Source organism: Wyeomyia smithii, chromosome 2 (genome assembly GCF_029784165.1).
Source record: "Wyeomyia smithii strain HCP4-BCI-WySm-NY-G18 chromosome 2, ASM2978416v1, whole genome shotgun sequence".
Classification (NCBI taxonomy): Eukaryota; Metazoa; Arthropoda; class Insecta; order Diptera; family Culicidae; genus Wyeomyia; species Wyeomyia smithii.
Genome location: NC_073695.1, coordinates 169,860,445 through 169,872,797, shown reverse-complemented (window position 1 = coordinate 169,872,797; position 12,353 = coordinate 169,860,445). Strand labels below are relative to the sequence as shown.

The 12,353-nt window shown below is 41.7% G+C and overlaps 1 protein-coding gene across 1 annotated transcript; it reads right to left on the bottom strand.

Moving 5' to 3' along the window:
* Positions 1-4,931: 4,931 nt before the first annotated feature.
* Positions 4,932-11,559, bottom strand: LOC129722567 (armadillo repeat-containing protein 2). The gene is made up of 9 exons (XM_055676141.1): positions 11,221-11,559; positions 10,833-11,159; positions 7,668-7,951; positions 7,457-7,597; positions 7,244-7,378; positions 6,932-7,034; positions 5,940-6,847; positions 5,281-5,830; positions 4,932-5,223 (listed from the first exon to the last, which is right to left on the bottom strand). The coding sequence occupies exons 1-9, from the start codon at positions 11,354-11,356 to the stop codon at positions 5,018-5,020; spliced, it is 2,790 nt and encodes a 929-aa protein (XP_055532116.1). The 5' UTR covers positions 11,357-11,559; the 3' UTR covers positions 4,932-5,017.
* Positions 11,560-12,353: the final 794 nt, after the last annotated feature.

The following is a 12,353-nucleotide window of genomic DNA, read 5'->3' as shown; positions in this document are numbered from 1 at the left end:
TTAAAAAGATCTATTCACGGTGCACAGATCAAAACTGCAGCTGGTATTTTGCACCAATACAGCCAAAGTTGTGAGCCGGGTACAGAACGTATCGACACAACTCACAATCTAGTTGGCCTTTAGCGCGAATAATACACTCTTTTGTTTGGCTATTCGTACACACGGACCGGATTGTAATAGAACGACCACTTTGCACGTCCGTTTCTGTCGAGTGTTCGACGCGGAATGATGAACTTGATCCCGTTGTTGTTGATGAGTGTTGCACGATTTAGTTTCTCGGGAACTGCCAGCGACGGGGTTTTGAAAAGTTTGCGTTTGTTGTGTGAAACCTGACGGCTGTAGTGAAACTGGTATTTCTTTAGCATCATTGTGCATGAGACGATGGTGCTTGTATACACATCCGTTCTTACCGCATGGTTTTCCAACCTTACACGAGCCTCGGTGACTGCCTAGACAACTACGGCATAGCTTATGCTCGCGGAGTGCAGCCCAACGTGCCGAAAGATCCATCGAGGCAAAAAGCTTACAGATCTTCACGGATTCACAACTGCCCTTGCAAATTGCACAGCCAACATTTTTTGCGCACTGATTAGGCTCCGAAGTTGTTTCGGTATGCGCATTTAAAAAACCTTCATCCTTACGACCGCGGCGTGAGTTGGTGTCAAAGGATCTCGCCAACTGTGGCATCGTTACTGTACTTGCTGCTTCTGCCAGTTGGTATAACCAGTCACTAAAGTCTGACAGTGTTACCAGCCGCAGAGACTGACGATGGGTAGCCCAGTTTAAACGAATCATTGGCGGTAGCCTGTCAGTAAGGCTGTGTAGTAGAGTTAAATCACATTAATGTTCCTCTAATTCACAAGCCTTCACTGTTGCTACCATGTTGCGAACAGCTAGCGCAAAATCGACGAGTGTACCTAAGCAGTCCGCTTTGGGTGCCGAAGAGCATTTATTTTCTGGAGAAGTGAGTGAACAATAATTTCAGGACGGCCGAATAGCATTCTTAAGGTTGAGAGTGCGCGTTCCAGGTTGACGGGATGTAGTAGCTGGCATTTGACTGCTTCGAATGCTTTTCCTTTTAGACACTTCTGTAAGCGGGCCATATTTTCCTCTGCTGAAAATCCACACAAATTTGTCGTGTTCTCATACGTGGCGAAAAACAACGGCCACTTCTCAGGTTCACCACTGAAGATCGGTAGTTCTCTGGCAACTGCGTGACGGGCAGCGATTTGACTTTTATTCAGCAACGTTGTTTCCATGACGGTAGGCATTTCGTGCGACTCATATGGATGGCTCTCTTGCAGAGCATCATTTGAAAGACCGGCAGATGAAGCGAACGCGGAACCGTTGGGACGCGGAGGATGCCGAAACAACGCAGTTGGTCGTTGAATGAACTTAGATGGATTCAGTACTGGAATATGCGATCGTTGCTTGGCGCGGGGTAGAGAAAATCGCTAACTACAAACTGGGAGAGTCCAGAAAATTCAGTGGAAAAGCGAGGCGTGTGATTTGCAACTGAATCGTGCGCGATTGGGACGAATGGCGACATATTATTTCTCGAAAAGGGACGAGGTGGCAGCTCATGTTGAGCTGACGATGGATGACTTCTCACGGTGAGATTATTCGGTTCCAACATCAATTGAAACCTTCGCAGGAGAAATTTGTGCTCAAGAGCTTCTTGCTCTCTCAGTAATTGGGTACGAAGTTCTGGCGGCAGTTTGTTGATTAGGTCCGGATCCACAGTCGTGTTTTGGTCGGTCAAGTGTCCACCTGGGATGTGAGCAATCGGTGTATGTTGGTGAGGTGATAGTGGCGGTCGAGGTGTACGAGGACGGGGGGTCGGTGTACAAGATGATGATGAACGCGGGGAAGGCACTGGTGGCGCCAATGGTCTCGGTGATTTTGGAGCAGGAACTTTAGCACTGGTGCATTCCTGGCAGCTCCAATCTCGATTCGCTACATCTTCTTTTACTCCGACACAATGGAAATGATACCATTGTTCGCAGTCGTCACAACTCACCATTTCTAGGTTATCCGTATCTCGGCAGAGCGTGCATGATTGCTCAGTTTCTGAGTTTTTTCTGGGTTTTCTCTGGACATCGTCGATGATCCAAAACGAAAATTTTAAAATGTTACCAATGTAACAAGGAAACAACTTTTCCGATATTTTAAATCGTCTATTTTGCACACTGCGATTAAAATTTTCCTGAAAGAACGAATTGCGTGTGTTACTAATTTTTTTGTTACATCACATGTACTCACGTTTGTACGTTTCCTACTTCGTAACGCAAATTCAATCAGGATGCTTTAAGTATAACAAATCTATTACAAATGTGATTAGCAATTAGGTACAATTTAGAATTAAATTTTATGTCAGCTTACATATGAGCAAACAAATGCATGAATTGAATCCTTCGTATAGTAATCTTTGACTAACCTATAAATTTGATCATTTGATTTTAGTTTTACTGTTAATTTAACTTTTTAACATCTTACCGCTTTTGAGCAGCTAGAAATTTACTTTCAACTTAGGCACTAATAAGAATAAATTTTTACTGCCCTGTAATTTTATAAGTCTAACACGTTGCGGAAATCTCTTCTGTCGGTTATCGGCTGCAGTCTGCTCCCCTCCGTTATCGCTGGCCAAGTTACAGAGGTGTCAGTCCGTTCGCTATAGCAGTTTGCTCGCCGTAGCTTTCGGCGATGAAGCACCGCACAGGGTATGCAGGCAACAATCATCATAAATTCCAGTGTTCAATGCATATGGATTCTTTGGCTAAAACTTTGAATAAAAGGTATCACCTGGAACCTAAAGAAAAACCTTTGCCCCAAATTGAGATAAGTTGAAAAATTTGTTAGGTTTTTGTTAGTTTAGTGTTAGTCTATAGCAAAAAATCTGTTTACTCTAGAACATTATTCTCTAAAAATCATGATGAATATGAAAAAAAAATATAAATTATCGTCAACCGCATACATCCAACACGTGCGGGGATTGCCTTGTAGTCGTCGGCCCTTCTCCGGGTCTATGCTACGTGCTGCATGTAACCTACCGTGTTCCATCAGCTTGACAATATCACCATATTTGTATACTCCGTGCAGGTCGTGATTAATGCACTTGTGGGACATTGCATGTTCTTGTTTGTCATCGAGTATTGATCGCAAGATTCGGCCTCCTTCCACGTCCACGATTTATACCCATAGAACGCCACCAGGGGGATCAACATATTTCGCCATCACCAGTTACGGGTGTACCAAGATAGACACAATCATCAATCTTTTCGAAAATATCCCAATCCTTCACAACCCCAGCACCAACGCCCGTAGGACTACTATGCTTTCTGCCAACTACTTCGTTTTGGCTGTGTTTTTGGTAAGTCCAATTTTCTCAGCTTCCCTTCTGAGGGCTGTAAAGACCTCCTTCACAGTTCTACGATTAGCACCGCTGGTATCAATGTCATCCGCAAAACCAAGAAGCATTGGAGATTTCGTGATTATGGTGCCGCTCCTCTGCACACCTGCCGTACATCCCCTATACAGAATACGTTGAAAAGCAAGTTCGAGAGCCCGTCCCCTTGCTTCAGACCACCCAACGTCATAAACGTGTCCCCACTCGCTGTCATGATGCTTGGTATGAAACCATCCATAAACATATAAACCGACTGCAACTTGTGTTCTCGAAACTTGTCGAGGATCTGCCACAAGGTGAACATCAGGCCCGTCGCAGATCGTCCAATTCGAAAACGGCACTGGTATTCACCAACAAAGGCTTCCTGCAACGGCCTCAGTCTAGAGAACAGGATGTGGGAGAGAATTCTATATGCAGAATTGCGGAAGGCATCGGTACGGTCAGTTCGTGTCCTATCTTATAGATAGGGCATATGAGTTTTTCCAGCCAGTCCGTAAGAAGTTTTCCCTAAGACCATACCCTACAGATAATCTTATAGATAGGGCATATGAGTTTTTCCAGCCAGTCCGTAAGTAGTTTTCCCTAAGACCATACCTTACAGATAATCTGGTGAATCGCATTACATGGGGCTCCGGGTGCGGTTTTTGCATAGAAACACGACATGACGTGTTTTGCAACCACCACTCAGTGTTAGTGTTAGACAGACACTGAGTGGCAACTGCGAAACACGCCGTATTATGTTTCAAAAATACCCCTTGGTGCAGAGCGTGGTTTGGACATTGCTTTTCGGCAAACAGGTTCAACTCTATTGCACATGGCAGGAACTGGCACGATCCGGTTCCTAATTCCGGTAATCGCCATAAAGGAGCTCCTCGTGCTCTTCGCCTCCGCGAGGACACGATCGTAGTGATCACGTTTCTTGCGGCGGTGAAGCTGTTTTCGGCAGCTCTATCTTCTTGGTACATCTCCCGCTTCTGACGCGTCACACGATTTACGGCTCCTATCGTGTTAGCGTAGGTCCGATTGTTTCCTCCGTCATTACTAGGCACTCAGCATCAAATCACGCACTATGCGTGGTTCCTACCGCCATGCCTATCACCTCTAGCGCTGTTTCACTGACCCACGACGCGGGTGTGCTTCCACTGCTCGTTCAGGTGCACTTTCACTGGTTCATCGATAAGTCCATCAACTTTACGAGTGCACTGTGCAGTAACTCCATCCGCTAATAACCTCTAGACAGGGCCAGATTTGGGCGTTGGGGGGCCCGGGGCACATTTGCCCCCTTGCCCCCCCCCCCCTCAAATCCGGGCCTGTCTCTAGATGGTCGAACGTATCTGAATGGGTAAAATCAAACAATATGTACAGGTTATTTTGGCATGTTTCTGGTTTCTCTAACTATTTGTATTTTTGTGGCGCATTCAAATAAGCTTTCGGAGAAGGCAAGCTGAAAACCACAGGTCTTTTCGTAATATCAGCTAATCTAAAATACATCTCTGTATATTACTAACGACAGAAAAAATGGTTTATGTTTTATTGCACGTTGGAATAAGTTTCAATTGAAAATATGAAATAAACAAATTTTGACTTTGTACATATTCTTAAACGACATTATTATTGCTTCAGCCACTGTTTGTAACATTCTCCCCAAGAATTTCCAGCTTGTCCAATAATCATATCAGATTCATCATCCGATGAAATGCATGGAGAATTTCCTATTGACATACAAGACTGTAATCTCTCTAGCAGATCAGTAGCAACTGGAGCAAATTCTTCCCAAAATATGTCTGGATCCTCTCCGTTGAATAATTTAACTTCATCTAAAACGAACATACCAGTCCACATTTAATGTCCCATGACAATATAACCGAACTTACCCAAACACTCAGCTAAATCCCCACAGATGTAATCGACCTCTAAATCACCCAAAGCGTTGACCACGTTTCCACAATCAATTAAATAATTCCACATTGCTTGACATGCTATACCAGCTAGAATCCAATCCTGCGTTGACGCACCGCGCTGTAAAAGTTTGCGCAGCAATATTGGGCCTTGCATCTCCCGAAAAGGGGCCCTCCGTTCCCAATCACCCAAAACATTAACAAGAACTCCACAAGATGTGACCAGAAGTTCAATATTATCCGACTCCAAGCATTGTACCAAAATGTGTAACCCATTTTCTGAGCAAAAGGTTTGACGTGCTTCCTCATTCCGAGTCATATTACCAAGAACACGTGCAACCTCCGAGCGGGCAGAACTTGATTCTGTGTTGAGTATGCTGCATAGAATCCCGCAGATATCCTTCAAGCGGTCGGCCAAACTTCCCAAGTGATTATACTGAAGTGAGTTTTCTGGCTGCTCGTAATAATAGGAAAGGTTATGCAATGCGCCCAAAGTGGCGAAGAGAAGTTCTTCCATATCGGACTCCTGAAATATAAAAATATATGATTTTTTTTCTGTAGATCAACAGCTCTATCACCTCTTTGTTCGCTTGAATTAAGTACAAGAATAAATGTGTGGCTCATGAGCATCTTACCTTTGCATCTTTTACTTTAAGAAGAATGCTTAGAAGAATCTCGCCAAGTGATGGTTTATTACTCAACCCATAGCCAACGTCTGCGTTAACGCTTATATTGGCGACCACTCGAACAAGCTTGGTGAGAACATCCACTACTGAATCTCCCATTTGGTTTTTCATTGAGAGCCGTTTGTTGGAGTAGTATTCCAAAGCCTTAAAGATCGCTTCCATGGATACATCATTAGAATAAAATAACAGACGAGCAGCATCCCATCGGGTCATTATGTTCCCTAGAATATATCCAAGCCGATTTACGGCTGCCAATCCTTTTTCTACAGAGGGACTAGTTTTGCTGATCGATCCCAACAAAATTCCCAAGCGGGGTGCGGTTTCTGTTAGCTGTTCACAACATTCAGGTCGTTCCGAAAGAATACTAAGAGTGCGAATGACGTTGGCTTGCACTTCCGGTTCATCTATACACATTTCAGCTGCACGTACTAGTAGAGGCCCCGCCAATTCTAATTGAACCAATTCACTTTCTTGAGTTTCTTTTATTTGTGGACTAGTACTATTTAAAAGAGAACGTGTTGCCGATACACAATTTCCAACTGCGGGAACTCCGGCGAGAGTTCTCAAGGCACCAGAAAGCTGAAACAATGCATGTAATGGGGTTCCAGATAGTTTCTTTGCAGAGCCCAACTCATTTAACATCTTAAGATGCAATATCATCAACTGCACTAAACCATGGCGAGCGAGACGGCAAGCCAACGTTTTTTGCTTTGTTTCTCGAAATGAATTTTCGGATCTGCTTTTCTGCATGGCAGAAGCAGCTGACCCTGCTAAAAATCGAATCGCCCCGTAACCATAGATGCACGCCTCTGGCTCATCAACTGGTGAAGCACGTCCTAATCCATCAACAAGTAATTCTGTGAAAAATCGCGAGAATAAATATCCTTCATTGAAAACATCAAATCAAGTGGCGAATGATTTTTCAATCACTTTCATATTACCTGGAACGTCACTGTCAGCAAAAAGTAAATCATTGTTTTCATTCCGCGCTATCTTAAACACTAATTTGCACGCGCCTGTTAGATTACTACCAGTAACGTTTAGCTGTTGAAGAAAAAGTGATTTTCGTAAATCATTAACTGATGGTTTGAATGTAAGTTTGTAGAATTATTTGAATTCGTATTCAAATAATTGCACAAAGTGCTTCACATTTTTACACGTGATACTAGTACATGCTTAACATGAAAAAATTATACATAAAGTAACTTAAAAGAAACTTAGACACAGCTAATGTGACACCTTAATTAACTTACTGCCAACACTACACGCGCTACCGAGAGCAGTATTTTCGGCGAGTTTGATTCTACTAGCCCGTACAGTGCTCCCAATACTGCTCCACGCCAACTTCCTTTCGCTCCCTTCACCCGCGAGTAAAGCTCCCCTAGAATCTAAACAACAAAAAGGAAAAGCAGCAAATTTCAATTTTGCTTGAACATTCTCGAACCAAAACTTGAAGCATAACTCACCCCATTAATGTGACTCACGGTTTCGTCGTTACAGTCCTTAATCCCGGCATGAGCCTTTAACATGTCCAGCAACGACTCTGTCGAGGATTTAGCAAGCAAGTCGTTACTTTTGCTGAGTTTAGCTTTTTCCTTTCGATAATCCTGTGGGTGTGCAAACGAAAAATCATCAGTTTAGTAGCACGTTTCTATATTTCTTTTTTTAGACCCCCACCATTTTCGCACCTCCCATGAGGTCTGCCGGTGAGGAAGAAAGCTTATCCGTTTCGGGCACACTCTGGCGCTCATCTAGTGATTGAACGGGACGACGCTTCAGCGGGTGATTACGTACGATACTGCCCGGTGGTGTCGGCTTGGCAGACACTGTTATCCCGGGAGCTCCCGCCTCGGAGGGACGCTTCTCATTCAGTGGTTTTGGCTCAACATTCAGTGAAAACTGCGGCGTCAAAGGTGGTGTTGGTGGCTTGAAGTCTTTCCGTGGTGGCATACACTCTGAAACTATGAATGTACACTGTGATAGGGACTAAGAACACGTCTAATCCATCCGGTGAAGAAAAAAGTAAGTGCCCCATAACATTGCTGCTGTCACATTCTAATAGTTCTTAGTAGTTCTTTGGAAAAATATGATTATTTTTAATGGGGCCATTTAGTTACGGAAAACAACGATAAATATTCGCACGCAACAGATAAGGCAAACACGAAGAATTGGGGGAATTAATCAAATAAATTCGAGTCACTCTTTTTAAGAGCAATCAATTAGGACATGACGTGGTCGGACTTAAATTTATCTCATACGTTGTGGCGGAAAAACTTTCATCAATTATTTATTTACTACACGCAAAACTTTTCCTTATAACTTTAAAAGCAATAGCGCAAAATTACCTTTTAGGTAACAAATCCATTACTTAAAAAGTAATAAAATTCTTCCCCAGTTAAGTAACAACACATACTGTCATATATTTAGCACGTGTTATGAGAGTACGACTATCTAATAATGGTCGTTTCAACCACATGCAACGTTTTTTCTGTCGAAAAATGCTCCCTTTCCACCTCAAGTCAAAAAAAATCACACACCGTCGCATAAGTTGCACATGTTACAAGTTTTTTCAATCTCCAATTCATCCGGTGGGCGTGTATTAGTTCGCTCGTTGTATGCATACGGAGTAGCGAAAAAATATGACAAGAGCTGCCAAGCAACATTTTCCCCCTCATAGAGTATGCAAACGTTGATGATTTCAAAGACTTTAAATGCGCCTTAAAATGACATCACGATCTGTAAACTGCGTTAGAGAAAAATAAAAACATTCGCTTTCTTGCATGCTATCTACAGCACATAATCATTGGTTCATGGAAACTCATTTGGACCTGTTTAAAAATACAAAACTTGTGCCTATCCAGACAACATTCGCAACTTCGGCAACTCTGGTCAGACAGTATTACATATTGCCATTTCAAGTAAACACTGGGGGACGAAACGAAAGTGTTTCTAATTGGACATTTGAGGTTGACGGTTGAGATTCTGATTATGTGTGGATGAAGGGAGACAAAAATTAACCAGATCGTTGCATCAATACAAATGCAGCGAGTGAAGTCTTGCCAACACATGCATTGCGGTGCTTGGCTGTATGTTCTCCTGCAGAAACACATACAAGCGTGTGGCCGTCATAATTTTTATTACTTTTTGTTTGTTACTTTTTGTGTATAATGCGCAGTCATAAGACACAAAAAGTAGTAAAAAATTGCCCAAAAGTAATAAAATATTCCCCGTTTGCGTTGGGTGTACATAACCTTTCTAGGTACGCTTGGTGCGAAAAAGGTGAATGATACAGGAATGCGTAATTTAGTTTTTTAGCTATCACAACAAATACCATCGAGCAAAGTATAATACAAACAACAGTAGGTATTTTCCAATTTCATATCAATTATCCAAAACTACACGCAAAAGTTGAAGTCTTGTACAATCATTGTGTCATCCCGATTCGCACAAATGTTGCACAGAAATCGCACAATAAATGTGTGAAACGCATAACGCAACAGTTGTACTGCGAATACATTGACATAAAATGAAATCAGAATATGTATCATACACCGACACTTTATTTCTCACGTCGAGTGTATTAGTGACTGCACGCGCTTTTTTCTCAAGTGACGAGCGAAATTTCTCTCTCGCTTGTAGAATTTCCATGTATGTGCGACAAGACTATGCGACGCGAAAGGCGATATCTCGTTGCTTCACGAAATGAGCGAGACATCCGTGCTGTACATACTTGATACCAGTGTTGTTAGTCTCTCACTCATACTGTCGGTGCGTTCTTGCTGCTATTCAGAGGAATGCATGAAGAAGAAAACGTATCTCGAAAGCGTGTGTGCAAAAGACTTGAAAAGCGTAGCATATGTCTCGTCCTCAAGCAGAAAGGAGGAGAAAGGTTTTGCTTCTCGCTCGCTTTGCAATGCTGCTTGATACCAGTTGAAACTGTTTGGGTGTAGTAGTTTGGAGCTGCCAAATACATTTAAGAAACGCTAGAGCATTAATTGCGTTATGCCCAACACGCAATCATTGTACTGGTTCCGAATTACATCAACAATTGCGCTAAGAACGCACAATTATGTACTGGTTTCGCACCATCTAACTTTTGCGTGTAAAATAAATATCACGCATTTGCCCGTCAATGTGGTCGTCAAGTGACCAACTTTTGTACATAAACTGGCCAAAACATCAATTTCTTTTTGGACAATTAAGATTTCTGTAAAATAACGTTTCTTTTGCAATTACTTTTCTTTTGCAATTGCGTGCTGTAATGAATCATTTGAAAGAAGAAAAAAAACCGTCAACTTGGTTTCAAATTTTTTTTTTTGGCTACTCGAAATCAAGATTCTGTGAATGAGAATGTATGTAATAATACTTTCCTCTATCCCAGTGAAATACAGTTTTTATTATAAACAATTTTTTCATTTTGACCAAAAAAATTCTTCTAATAAGTGCATTTATTGTATCCTAATTGCACTAACATATGCAAATGCAGATCCTAATAATATTGATGCGTTCAATTAGGTTTTTACCACCAAAAAAACGGCGTCATCACACGTACAAGCAAAAATACGGTTCTAGTTACCGACACGCAATTTATGATTCCATTGAAGACTTGATTATTTTCTAGCGTGTTTCTTCCCTATCAATAGGGCAAATAGTGAAGAATTAATTTGAATCGATTGTAAGTGAACATTGTCTGCCCCATCAGTACCAGTTAAGGCGATTGAACTGAAGCCACTGGATAGACCGGACTCGAAATTAGAACGAATCGATATTTTCTCATCAATATGGAACGGTTCATAGTAGAATATTCAATTATAACCATTGAACGATGAATAATATACTTACGATTATCCAAGGATCCAGCTTGCTTACTGGGTACTTTAAGTAAGGCAGGTAGTTTACTCCTGGACGCATTGCTATTATTGTTACTGACATTCGCTGTATCATTTCCCTCCAATGAAATGGAATCGGCTGACTCCGAGCGTGTGAAACTATTTCTTTGGATTGCACTTTGAATAGGTTCCAAAGATGGTAAAGCGCGCGATTCAAACTGTAAATATTTTAAGCTAAAAGCACTGGGCGGTCGTCCTGGAGGCGCTACACGACCATAAAGCTGCCTTCTTGGTTCGCTTGGTGTGATTGGTCTTCTAGCAGGAACTAGACGCGTTCCACCTGAAAATGCGAAGTTTTAAACATTTTCCGCAATACTATAATCGATGCACTACACTTTCACCTCCAGCCAGCATGCTTTTAGCCTCGCTTACGATTTCCGCACTAGTTTTACGAACTAATTTCCTTTTTCCATTGCCATTATTGTCACCAGAGTAAAAATATAACGAAGAATCACTGCTTATTTTGGAATTTTGCATATCACAATTTCCCACATAAGATGACTCATTTAACCTTGGAAAGTTCGTTAGAGTAAAACCTGGAACCAAAATCTTCTGCTGGCTGCTTGCGACAAACCAAACTTTGAGACTACCGGACAGTAGTATATCAAGAGTGGTCACTTTATGAATTTCTACAACCCGATCACTTGCAGCAGCGCGAAATCATGCGCTGTTATTTTCTCAGTTACTACGGTAGCCAATGACCACCAACAAACTGACGAATATTGGGTTGGCATGTTGAAACGATGTTTGTTTGTCGGTATAAACCCTATAAACAAACATCTTTTTGTTAACCCTAATAAAAAGTTCAAGTCTAATGGCAAGTCTGGTACAATATAGGTACGTCCTTATTCTGCTATGCTATAGACTTCCAACACAAAATATGGTAGGTGGCGATAAGATGTAGTGCGGTGAACACTATTCAGGTGCAAAGCTTCACCTAGGTATTGGCTTTTGAGTTTGTTTTAAAACAAGTTATTGTGACTTGTGAGTTATTAACACAAAAATACCTATGCATATCAGTTTCAGCACAACTTTCATGGTTGTTTTTTCTGTACTTTGATTTTGAACAACAAAAAAACTCCGTGCCATTTATCATATCAAACTACATCTCGTTTGAACGAGAAGAATATTAGTAAACATTCATAAATGACGTATCATTTGACGGGGGAGGAGGGGGTTTGCACTTTTGAGGCGAAATCTGACGAGGGGGAGGGTTGAAGGTCAAGCCAAGCTACGTAGCAAATATAAAACTAAAAAAAATGGATTTTTTCTAATTGTTCTTTTTTATCACTGTTTTGTCTGTTTAGGGTTATTTTTAATACTGTCTTGTCTTTTCTTGTTCATTTAGGATACAATGTATGTTTTTGATGAAATAATTTAAAAAAAAAATGTCCTGAGGAGGGTCTGACTTTGTGACGAAATGCTATGATGGGTGAGGAGGGGGTCAGAAAAACCTAAAAAAAGCTACGTCATT

Coding starts and splice junctions, on each gene's coding strand:
- LOC129722567 (XM_055676141.1), bottom strand. CDS start 11,356: ATGCAAAATTCCAAAATAAGCAGTGATTCTTCGTTATATTTTTACTCT. Junction 7,379..7,456: donor CCGTGAGTCACATTAATGGG/GTGAGTTATGCT, acceptor TTTGTTGTTTAG/ATTCTAGGGGAGCTTTACTC. Junction 7,035..7,243: donor TAGCGCGTGTAGTGTTGGCA/GTAAGTTAATTA, acceptor TTTCTTCAACAG/CTAAACGTTACTGGTAGTAA.